At 36.5% G+C, this 13,235-nt stretch overlaps 1 protein-coding gene across 1 annotated transcript in view; it reads left to right on the top strand.

The window, feature by feature from the left end:
• Positions 1-933: 933 nt before the first annotated feature.
• Positions 934-13,235, top strand: part of LOC111063637 (transcription factor IIIB 90 kDa subunit) — a 130,032-nt gene continuing 117,730 nt past the window's right edge. The window contains exons 1-4 of the mRNA XM_039425619.1: positions 934-1,234; positions 6,211-6,424; positions 9,703-9,790; positions 12,987-13,123. Of these exons, the coding sequence (XP_039281553.1) occupies positions 6,211-6,424; positions 9,703-9,790; positions 12,987-13,123 (439 nt within the window). The 5' untranslated portion in view covers positions 934-1,234. The remainder of the gene's footprint in view (positions 1,235-6,210; positions 6,425-9,702; positions 9,791-12,986; positions 13,124-13,235) is intronic.

Here is a 13,235-nt window from a genome sequence, read left to right as displayed (position 1 = left end):
TTTGATTGTTGTTCTGTTCTTGTGTTGTTGTGTTGTCATGAGTTCGAACCGGGATTTTGTAATCTCTGTGATCGAGATGTACAGGGATCATAGGCTACCTGTTTGTGGAAAATAACAGACCCTGGTTACCATGACAAGGTAAAAAGGAACGCTGCTCTGGAGATGATCCTTGATTATTTTAAAACTGTTGATCCCACAGCTACAAAAGATGTAGTTACTAAGAAGCTCAACTCGATGAGAGGCTCATCGGTGATATCGCTGTGATGAACTTCAGCTCTTCATAGTTCATCCCGGTGGCCAAGAAACGTAGAGTTGCAGCCAACCTCTCATGGGGAGTAATGCACTGTCTCATGACTGTATCTTTCTTTGTAATCATCAGTGTTACCAAACGAAGTAAATGGTTGTAGGTATCTTCATCCATACGCAAATAATTCTTCCAGTCCGAAGGTTCGACATTAAGATCTTGAAATAAATTCAGATGCGTGTGATTCCGCCTATTCGAAAATAAACGTTTCACCCATTTCCGTTTGGGTTTTTTCCTTTTTACGTACAAACACACAGCTGTTGAAATCAGGAGAAGTTCCTCGTCCATACTTGATCACAAACCATCAACTACTGGAGTGATGGAATGGAATGCTCGTGAATTGACCCACAAAATATTTACGGATTTGGATCGTTCCAGCTGGAGTGACATCGCGCCGCGCCACGCCGTTTGGAATGCTCGTCAGTGGCCAGCTTTAGGTTACAAAAATTATTTGAACTTCGTAGGCAAATTAGTTCTAAACATACACATTGTCGATTAAGAAGACAAATCGACCTCTTACCATCGATGTTGATTCAAAAATATCGATACGATACAAACATTCATGATATTACTATCGAGTAATATCGTAACATTAGTATCGATAGATAAATTGATTCGAATTTCGAAATAAATATATCGATGTCTATATCATTCCATCTCGTCAACAATGTGTTGAATTGGTATTATTGCACGAACATTAACGTTTAGTTACTGAACTGTTATAAATAAAGTTAATAATGTGTAATAATCCTAATTATTAAAACAATATATATTATTTGGAAATTCCTAAATGCTGAAGTTTTCTGTCACAATTGCAATAATTTTATTGACTTCATAACCTATAATTTCGCATGTTTTGATTGATAGTCAAGGGTGAAGAATCGTCTGCTGCTGTACCAGATACTTCTGTAGAATATTATTCTTTAAAAGGTAATTAATTCAACATTATTAATTTACTTATGTTCTTATGTTGCTCTTACAATACTATTTTGATATCTTATTATACTCTGTCACATGTTCTTAATTTGAAATTTGGTACCGTACTCAAATTTTCGCAAGTTACCTACCGTATTGACCTACTATTTGATCATAATAATAAATTAATATACTAACAAAATATTGCTCTCTTGTATACTTATACCAATTTTTACAAGTATAAAACTAATGACGAAGACTCAAATTATGTAAAGTGCATAATTGCTCATATTTATAACTAGGCTACATAATGTTTTGGCTGTATTCAACTTCATAATTTTTTTATTGGACCTAAAGCATGTTTAGAGAAAGCAAGTTTTTGAAATCGAATTGATTGGAATGAAATGCAACTGTTGTAGATTCAACCCTGAATGAATGACTGGTCTTTCAAAGCTGGTTGAGGGTCCAATACCTAGTGTAATAGCGTACCTCCTACTTCATCTATTACCCACACTTGTGGGATCGGTGGCGTCATAAAATTTATTCCCAATACACGTAATTAAACACACAACTATACAGATGGCAGATAAAACCGTGACCACTTCACAAAAATCAAATCACTCATAAATTCAGTCACATTATAATATGCCTTGTCACACAGCAGCTTCTGAGGGTCTTCTTTTGAAGGCGGCCTCATCCAACTGCTTTACACCAGAAGGCAGCTTGTTAAAGAATTTTAGGTCAGATATTCTTTAACTGGCCTGCGATCGGTGGAGGCGTCTCCTGGAGACATTAAAGGTCACGGTGTCTGGTCATGTTGTAGTGAATTTGAACAAGTTATGGGCAGCCAGAGTATGCTGTATCCTCTTTGCATACACCTAGCACAGGAGGATGTAATGGCTGATGACCAAGGCGAGCAAAGATGGCTTGCAATGGGCAACATGGTCGCTGCCTGTTATGATTCTCACAGGTCTCTTTTGCAGCCTCAGGACATTGATCGATTGACACCACATGAGCATCCATAGATGATGTGGCAATGGAAGAGAGCGTGATACATCATACAAGATATCTCTCAGTCACCATGCCCCTCATTTTGAGCAGCAGGATACAAATGCGGCAGAGTCCACAGGTTACCTGTTTATTTACTAGGGGCTTCAAAGATTAGAAACCAGTCAACTTTCCCGTATTTGCTTCCTTCTAAAAATGAGGGGCCTGGAGACTGAGAGGTATGTTGTGATGATGTATTATGCTCTCTTCCATTGCCACATCATCTATGGATTGCTCCTGTGGGGTCACTCGGCTGATGTCCGAAGGCTGAAAAAGAGGGCTGTAAGAATCATAACAGGCAGCGAACATCTTGCCCACTGCAAGCCCATCTTTGTTCGCCTTGGTCATCAGCCAAGTTCCTGCTCCTTTGGGGTCACTCGGCTGATGTCATGAGGTTGCAAAAGAAGGCTGTAAGAATCATAACAGGCAGCGACCATCTTGCCCACTGCAAGCCCATCTTTGCTCGCCTTGGTCATCAGCCATTACATCCTCCTGTGCTAGGTGTATAAGTCAAGAGAATACAGCATACTCTGGCTGCCCGTAGTGACATCCACTACCACAACACCAGGCACCGTGAGCTGTTGGATGTCCGCAGGAGACGCCTCCACCGATCACAGACCAGTCTGGTCATTTCTGCCCTGAAATTCTTGAACAAGCTGCCTCCTGGTGTGAAGCAGTTGGCCGCCTTCAAGAGAACCGTCCGGAAGCTACTGTGTGACAAGGCATATTACAATGTGAATGAATTTATGATTGATTATTTGAATCTCTACTGAAAGCGGCCACTTGATCGCTGCCATCTGAACGGTTAGGGTAACCGTCCACTGGAACCCCATTCAACCGATCCGTTAATACGGCCGAATATGGTCGTCCATTGGAACCGTTTAGGCCTACGTCAGTCTAGTTGCCAATTATTGAATTAACTACTATCATAGCCACCAAAATTTTTCATGAACAATGATTATATTGAATCACTTTTTGCTATTAGAAAAAACGGCTAGCAGTCGGTTGGTCACAACCCGTTGTCACAGTGAGTGAATCACTGGTCACACCCGTTGATCTCGGTGTCACAGTGAGTGATTAATTCATTTATTGTAAAATATCTGACTGCTAGTCGTTTATTCTAATAGCAAAAAGTGATTTAATAATAAGCAGTTCGTGATGGAAAACAACATTGAAGGATTATATTGAGATTTTGAAAATTGAATAAAGAAATATCCACTAAATTAGTTATTCATTAGTAAGCAATCTTTGTTCACAGATTCCTTTGAACATCACGACGATGATATCTTTTGTCTCGCATATCCCACAATGAAACATGCTTTCGAACCAAACTTATCAACTTCTCATTGTCCATAGTTACAACTTTATTAAACAGAAAAACTTCAAAAAACAAAAACAACAATACTGTGAAACAATTTTAGGTTAGGAACACTTTGTTTTGTCTCAGCTCGACTAGTTAGTTCGGCCAGATAGAGCCGGAAAATCCCATTCAATTCGGATCGAAAAATTTATCGGCCGGAGACGGCCGAGCACGACCGTATGGACCGGTTGCAATGGACGAGCATCTATTCCTTTCTTTGTTGGGGGATCGTTCGGACGAGTTCGGTAATTTTCGGCCGATGCTAGTTCGGACGAAATCGGTTCCAGTGGACGGCCCACCTTATGTGTGGAATTACGTGTTTTAGATTGATGCCATCGATCCCACAAGTGTGGGTAATGAATGAACCAGAATGTATTAAAGATACTTAGTTAGCCCTTGACTTATTCCAAGATAGCTCAAGAAAATATTCCATGTTATAAGGCGTTTATGTTCCAAATTTCACTGTTAACTCAAGCCGATAGTCCTAGCAGTTGTTTTTTGTGAAGCTATGTAACGCTGGTATTCATCTCATATTGTCTCTCATTCTCTCATATTGAGCCGTTTATAGACTCCTACCCTGCCGAAACATTAGGGCCGGTTTCCGAGCTCGGGATTTAGCTAAACTCTAGACTTTAAACATCTGGAGCAAGAAAATTTGCTTTCCGAATCGGGGCATAGTCGTAGTTTTTATGATAATCTTTATTTTCTCATTTCTATAATTGGAAACGTTTTTTATTAATGAAATGGAACATTCCTAAATAATTCAAAATAGCTGAAACTTTACTGTTGATTGTTTATGAATGATTAAACTTGATGAATTTACTCTATTTTCTCTTTATTTTATTTTGTGTTTAATTTTCTAGTTTTTCGAAATTTAATTTAAATGTGGACTACGACTGCGCCCACTCACTACCTCCATAAACAAAGCCATAGTGCATTCTGGTGACGTCAGCACAGGTAGGGCTCCTACACCAATAAAAAATTGTTGATTTCAGCTGATCTATATCAGCTAGTGTTTTTATTGGTGTAGGAGCCCTACCTGTGCTGACGTTACATCAACATTTATCATGCACTATGGCTTTGTTTACAGAGGTAGTGCTAAGCACCGTTTCGGAAAGCCAATTTTCTGACTCCAGCAGTTTAAAGTCTAGGACTTGGCTAAATCCCGAGCTCGGAAACCGGCCCTTTATGTATCTTCCCATAAGCAACAGATGCTTTGTTGTATCGTCTCAAAAGCAACGTGTTGCATCCGAAAAGATACTCGGAAACCGGCCCTTAATAATAGACAGTAGTAGTCGACAATGAAGGCTTGAGTTAACAAGAAAAAATCGGCTTGAAATCTGGAACATAAACGACCTATACCATTGTATATCTTCTTATGTTATCTTTCCTATATGATAGTACCTATTGTTTAGTCTTGTAATTGTTACTGAATCCATTACTCAACCTGGTTCTTAGTTAATCTAGTTCAGTGGTCGCCAAACAGTCGATCGCGAGCTACCGGTAGCTCGTGGGGTGGTTTTTGGTAGCTCACAGAAATGCTTGGGTTGGCAACCATGCATTGAGAAACATGGCTACAAAATTTTGCATTTCTCACAGATATAACAGAGAAGTTAATGATTTAAATTTGCAGTTTCAAGGAAAGATAAGAACATAGGTGGAATGATTTGAACTGTAAAATCGTTTTCCAAGGAGCTTGATATGTGGGAAAAGAATGTCGTCCAGTTTGTATATAAACACTTTTCCAGTCTGAAGAAAATCAATGACGAGAAAAATCCTTCACAGCACCTTAGCTTAACCAAGAATACGTTACAATTCAGACTTGAGACAACAGTTTGATCAACGATTTCAAGATTTTAAAAGCATATCGAATATGGTACAATTCGTCAACTCTCCTTTTGTAGAGATCGATGCAGAAGATGTTGCAGCTTGTGTTGTAAAACATTTTGGTGGAGGTCAGGCTTCAGTTGAAATGGAATTTGTGGATTTTTAAAATGATCTTGTCTCTCAGATCACTTTCTACAACTGGAAATATTTGGACTCAAGTCCCCAAAGAAAAATATCCAATTATTATTCAAGTTGCATTGAGGTTGAAAGCTATGCTCAGCTCTACCTACTTGTGTAAATCATCTTTTTCAAGTATGAAATTCATAAAAAATCGATATAGGGACATGTTTTGGACAACTGCATCAGAATGGCGGTACAACGTCAAGAAAATACTTGATCGCCAAAAAGAGTCCCACTGCTCTTATTGAAATGTACATTTCACCTTTTTTGTACTTTTTGGTATGATATAAGTAGATTTCAACACTAGAAATGTATTTTTATAGGCGATAAAAGATACTTTGTTTATTCTAATATTCGTTGGTAGCTCACTAGAAGATTTATAAATGCTATTCTAGCTCACAGGCTCATAAGTTTGGCGACCACTGATCTAGTTCATTGAGTACTTTATAAGTAATGGCTTTATTAATTGTTTTGTTTGTGGCCCATTTTGTGGGTTATGTGATATATTTTACATTATTTTGTAAACTGTTTCTTGAAGAGAATAAAATTTGAATATTTGGTTATTGTTTTGTTCCAGATGACGGGCAACAAGTGCAAAAGTTGTGGCTCGTCAGAGTTGGAGGTGGATCCAGCTCGTGGTGACACAGTGTGTACCAACTGTGGTACAGTGCTTGAGGACAGTGTGATTGTGTCAGAGCTACAGTTCGAGGAGAATGCACACGGCGGCAGCTCGGCTCTGGGGCAGTTTGTGGCCTCCGACTCCAAAGGAGGATGCAGGGGGTTTGGAAGCAGTAGGTTTCATATTTATTTATTTGAAAATATACATATTCATAAATATACTATTATTCACAATTTACACTTTGTCTTACAAAGTACAGTACTTTGTTCATCAAAATCTTGAAATTACCAATATCAGAGAGAAAGGGGGTGCGGGACTCCAAAGGAGGATGCAGGGGGTTTAGAAGCAGTAGGTTTCATATTCTTCATAATATACACTTCACACTCACATATACTTTCATATATTTGCATAACACTTTGTCTTGCAATAAGTACAGTACTTTGTTCATCAAAATCTTGAAATTACCAAAATTAATATCAGGGAGAAGGAGGGCGCAGGACTCCAAATGAGGATGCAGGGGGTTTGGAAGCAGTAGGTTTCATATTTTTCATAATATACACTTCACACTCACATATATTTTCATATACTCACATGAACACTTTGTCTTGCACAGTACAGTACTTTGTTTATCATAATCTTGAAATTACCAAAATTAATATCAGAGATAAAGGGGATGCGGGACTCCAAAGGAGGATGCAGGAGGTTTGGAAGCAGTAGGTTTCATATTTATTAATTTGAAAATATACATATTCATAAATATACTATTATTCATAACTTACAATTTGTCTAACAACGTACAGTACTTTCTTCATCAAAATCTTGAAGTTACCAAAATTAATATCAGAGAGAAAGAGGGTGCGGGACTCCAAAGGAAGGTACAAGAGGTTTGGAAGCAGTAGGTTTCACATTTTTCATAATATACACTTTGTCTTACAACGTACAGTCCGGGCCCTGTAGCTTTGCCTATCGGCGGTGGGCCACTAGACTGCAATACTACCCGTTCAAAAACATCGAAATGTATGCTTTCCATAAGCAACATATCTCTTTTGTATCTTCTCAAAAGCAACGTGTTGCATCCGAAAAGATACACAAGGAGATTTTTGGAGTTACGTCCTTTTAGCACAACACAGCCTATAGTGAGGTCCACGTTATAATGGCAGTGTTTGATTACTAATGGTATTGCTATCCTTGTCTCTCATTCAGCAAAGCGGATAGCGCTATCTCTTTCTCGCTTTGCTCTGTTGCCAGATCGTCTTTTAAAAATGAAGAATTAATTAACGAAATATTTCATCTTAATTATGAAAATTCATTATGAAATTATTGAAAAATATAATTTCTTGCTTATAAAATATAATTGATTATTTTAAACGAGAATGAACAGTTGATATCACATCAATAAACCTGTATTAGCTACCGTCTATAGAAGGCGTTGAGGATCGGCAACGTTGTTCTCCTATCTTTCTCCACTGCCATTATAACGTGGACCTCACTATATCAGATTACATTCGTTCAACATACTCTTTCCATTGTTGGTGATACGTTGCAACTCTCTCATTCATGGAGAATCTCTGTTTGTAGGGAGCTTCCTCCATCTAGGGATCTAGGGTCTCTGAAGCCTGATGTTTTTGTAAAGCCGTGAATATTACCCCGCATCCATACCTATCCTATATGCCGTTTCAAAGTGACGGAGGCAAAGCTACAGGATGCATACTGTACAGTTTTTTGTTCATCAAAACCTAGAGTCACCAATTAATATCAGATAGAAAGAGGGCGCGGACTTATAGAATGAGTTTGAAAGACATTCAATTTCAATTGGCCCGTACACATTTCAAGAATTTCCCGATTGAGTATTGTAAATTACTCTTTGATTTTATTATGACACTATTTATATTGTATGAGTGCAATGATGAAATAAGTTCTAAGCCAATTATTTGATATTGAGGGCCAAGCCACAAAAAGCGTTGTCAGACGTGTCTGCTGGGCAGGAAGCTCGAATGGAGGGTCAAGTCTCAACTTATTCTATACAATCTATAAATATTATAGCCTGTTATAAATGACAGCCCAGTTTGGTTGTTATATATTGAAGTAACTATCTATCTCACCCTCATCAAGGTATCTGACGATGATTCTGATTTTTGTACTAATTATTTTAGTCAAATTGAACCACCTCCTGTTGGTTTTAGTGATATTATAGTGAATAGGATTTAAAATCCTATACTATTAAACGAGCAACTTCTGTTTATATGTTTAGATGTTTGGATGTTTATATGTTTGTATTTCACCGGATCTCGAAAACGGCTCTAACGATTCTCACGAAATTCAGAACATAGTAGCATAGAGAAACAATAGCGTAAGTAGATATCCCATGGTATAGGGAATTTATGTCGCAACTTTTACTGTTATCTCAAGCCGATTACTGTCGATTATTGTCGATTTTTACTGTTTTGTTGGGGTGATAGTGTATGAACGGCACAATTTGAGAGACTTCCAGCGTCACACAGCTGCATGGGAAAGAACTACGTGAACTATCGGCTTGGGATAACAGTAAAGGTTGCGACATATACGCCCTATACCATGGGATATCTACTTATGCTATCGTTTGTCTATGATAGTAGGCTTATAATAATTATAAAGATTCTATTGCACTAGGTCTCATCCCTGGGAAAACTCGCTGAAGGACATTAAAAGGATAATTATTATTCATCCTTGGAAAAACAGCTGATAATAATTATTTCGTCGTCTGTTGGTGATGGAAGTGAGTGAGCGAGTTAATGTGTGTGGGACTGTATCAAAATTATGACTCAGCTGTTGAACGTTTGTAATAATTCAATCAGGTACTTAGTGCCGGTTGCAAAAAAGCCGGGTTATTTTCAATCCTGATTAATTCCAGTAGACCTATCTTTTTGAATTGGTCTTCTCTGACTTGATTCACGTGAACTTAATCAGGATTAAAATTTAACCGGCTTTTGTGCAACTAGGCCTATGCGAGGGGAATTAATCTCAATTGACTGTGATTAGATAAAACATTTCTGTATGAATGTTATTATAATTTATTCTTTCGTAATACATTTTTTATGCTTTTGTACTCCAGAGCGAAGCTCGGTCCCCGATATTTAAATATAAATCCGAGTACCTTTTTTAAATTATTTCTTCACGACATGATTCGGCTACTAATGCCATTTTTAAGTCATTAGTAGCCGAAACACGTCGTGACGAAATAATTTAAAAAGGGTACTCAGATTTATATTAAAAAGTAGCCCTATAGAAAAAAAGATAATTTGATGAATAGAATTTATATAAATCTATAAATTAATAATATGAACAAATTCACTCACAATAGGCAATACAAAATATTAAAATAATCTTACAGTTGACTTGCAGACAATAAAAACCTTCTAACATCCTCTTCATTTATGATAATTTTATCAAATGTAAAAATGATTTTTTCAGACTTCCACACTGGAATGACAAAGGAGTCAAGAGAAATAACTCTTCAAAATGCCAAAAGAGGAATAACAAATCTGTGCCAACAATTAAGGTAAGATCCATTTCTCCAATTGAGAGTAATCCATTTTTCCAATTGGACGGGAAGGGGCCTTTTGCAGGCGAGAATGATGTTTCTAGTCGAAGCGTTAGCCGAGACTAGAATTTCTTTCGAGCAAGTAACGTTTTTCATTTCCAAGTAACGTACACTATTTTTTGTCATAATAATATAAAGAAGAATAATTGAAAAATAAAAAACATAACCTGCTTGTGCTGACGCTACTACATGCATTCTATAAACATATCCTAGTCTACAAATTCCGAATCAGGAATTTTGTGGAAGTTGACAAAACTTCCACCTGGAATACTGAAGGTGTTTTTTTTATTACAGTAGAGTATGCTCAATAATTATTATTCTTCTTTAGATTATTATGACAAAAAATAGTATACGTTACTTGGATGTGAATGTCTTTTGCAGTGCTCAAATAAAATTCTAGTCTCGACTAACGCCTCGACTAGAAAAATCATTCTCGCCTGCAAATGGCCCCTTCCCATCCTTGTTACGTAAGATACCTTTATCATAAATACATTCCTAAATTGAGTGGCGAAGCAGTGGTGTATGATTTCATAACCTGATAATACTTTCAACATCTTCAACGTTTTATCAAAATTTGGGAGGGAAATAGTACAGGCTCAGCCTAGTTTTTCCTCCTTGGTCATAATATTATATTATGATTTTAGTGTTTTGTACTATAATTTAATGAATAAAAATAAAATTCTTGATAGCGCTTGAATTTTTTATTGCGGATGATGCCCACATGAGCATTTTGCTTGTGTGTGGGTAATAAAGGACAGTACATTGGTGAATTGATGAAATGATCTAACGTCCATGCCATCGGCGGGATTCGAGCCCACGAACCAGGTGGTGCTAGCAGACTGAAGTTTGTAACGCTCCTCCTTATCATTGAAATTGAGATTTATTTGCCAAAAATTCATACATTATAAAAATTTGAAATAGACTAGTCTACGTTTAACAAAAACACAATATCTTGATTGAATGAAAAAGACTAAGAAATTGTCAAAAAACCACAGATTTATTGATACTTAGAAAGACCGGTTTCGGTAAATTATGAATAATAACCACAATAATTAATATTACAGTGTAATTAATATTATTTTATATAATATTGTTTTCTGTTCTTTTGTACACATCTTGATGAAAATAAAAATTATTACTATTATTATTTATTATTATTGTTATTAATATCAACTTCTCAACTACACAAAAAGTGAAAAAACCAATATCTTGAACTAAGAAATAAACATAAAATAGAATTTGATTAATCATGAAAACATGGGATAAACCATTGAATAATGAATAATTATAATCTTTATAAGAGAATATTCTATTCTATTTCATCTCATGATTTTCACTGACACTATTCCTATTTTAAGGATTACTTTTTACTTACTGACTGGATAGCATTCTATCCGCACTAGCATTCATTGTCATCAGTGGTCACCTCCATTGAAAGTGATCCGTGGTCTAGTGGATAGAGTGCTTGCGTAGCAGTCTAGAGATCCAGGGTTCAATCCCGCTCATCACCAATAGTTATTGCCCTGGTCAATCCCGTGTTATCAGAAGCACACGTTAAACTGTCGGTTCCTGCTGAAGTACGACAGTCGTAAGGACCATTGGCGGCTTAAATGATATATTCAGGCAAGGTGGGACCTCAACGCAAGGGACTCCCTACCATCAAAAGCCATGCGAATTTACCTCTATTTAAAAACTCATTAATTTCAATTTTTATCGAGAGAAAATTTTTTTCCCCGTTTGCTCTTGCATTGTAACATAGAGAAAATATAGCAAAATACGATAGACCATGGTATAGGATGTTTATGTTTCAATTTTCAATGTTAACTCAAGTTGATAGTCTTGGTAGTTGTTTTTTGTGAAGCCATGTGACGCTGGTAGTCTCCCATACTGTGCCGTTCTTATTCTCTCAACCGGCCAGACAGTAATAATAGACAGTAGGTAGTCGACAGTAATCGGTTTGAGTTAACAAAAAATCGGCTTGAAATTTTGAACATAAACGTCCCATACCATGGAATATCTTCTTAGGGCCGTTTGCACAGTGTAAGTTTAAGCTAAAGCTTAAACAAAATCTGGATTTTTTGTTTAAACTAAAATTCCGTTTGCGCAGTATCTGTTTAAACTCTGTATTGAGTTTAAACTCTGTATTGAGTTTAAACTCTGGGAAAGTTTAAACCTCCAAAACAGGAAGTTTAAACCAAATAATTTGGATTAACTAGACATCTGTAAGATTTGATGGGGAAACAGCCAATAGTAAATCATTTTTCGACGGTTGTTTTTAATGCTTCTGTAGACGATAATAATTATTTGGGTTATAGTAAATCATTATTTGAATGTAAAAATAATTAAAATGGAGGAATTGATAGAAGTTTTTAATGCAATTGATAAAGATGACTGCGAAGAAATTTTGGAACTGAGAAAAATTGGGCAAAAAACGAATCACTTGAATTTCTGGGATGATACCGAATTTTTTTAATGGTTTTGCTTGAGTAAAGCAAGTGCCAATTTAGTATTTAATTAAATAAACCACTTGATGAAAAATAAGACAATTTTTATCAGTGGTCTTTGATTAGAAAACATATTTTGCTTTTGAGAGATTTCTAATAAACGAGGAAGACCGTAGTAGATTTAAGTATATTTTCATAACAAAATAAGGTTTTTATCTTACTTTCTAGAATATATTTTTTGGTGCCAACTAAATATAAGTTTGTTTCTAAAAGTAATATAGCATTTCATCATTTTTTGAAGAATTTCTTGATCGCTTTTCACTTTTATTACCGTACAGATTACAGCTCTGTGAATTTTGAATGAGGAAATAGTAGCTACATAACCTCAATTTACTAATGTTTTGTAAACAAATAACAAATTTCCTGTAAAAACGGCCTTCCTGATATTATAAACGATGACATTCTATTACCAACTTAACGCTAAACTGGTTTAACTTAAACTGGATTAGTAAATGCACTGAGAAAACAGATTCAAGTTTAAACTTTCAGATTAACTTAAACTGGATTAACTAAATCGAGTTTAGCAATCTATACTGTGCAAACAGCCCTTACTGTCAAATAATACCAGAGACAACTGAAACAACTCTTAAGCTATCTCTCCTCTATGATAATACTGAAAACTCATATCAATGAGGAATAATTTGTTTTAGGTTGAACCAGCACTGTACAGATACCGCCTACAATTTCTACAAGCTGGCCCTGACGCGGGGCTTGACCAGAGGACGGAAGAACCCTCTCGTTCTGGCAGCCTGCGTCTACATCACATGTCGAATAGAAGGCACACCTCGTATCCTTTCTTTCTAATCTAATTATAATTGTAGAATCTATGTTCGCTCATCTATATAGTGAGATTAACTCTCAACTGCCAGCATTGATGAGTGTTTCTAAAAGTTATGTTC

Source organism: Nilaparvata lugens, chromosome 4 (assembly GCF_014356525.2).
Source record: "Nilaparvata lugens isolate BPH chromosome 4, ASM1435652v1, whole genome shotgun sequence".
NCBI classification, from domain to species: Eukaryota; Metazoa; Arthropoda; class Insecta; order Hemiptera; family Delphacidae; genus Nilaparvata; species Nilaparvata lugens.
This window is presented reverse-complemented; position numbering and strand designations above follow the sequence as displayed.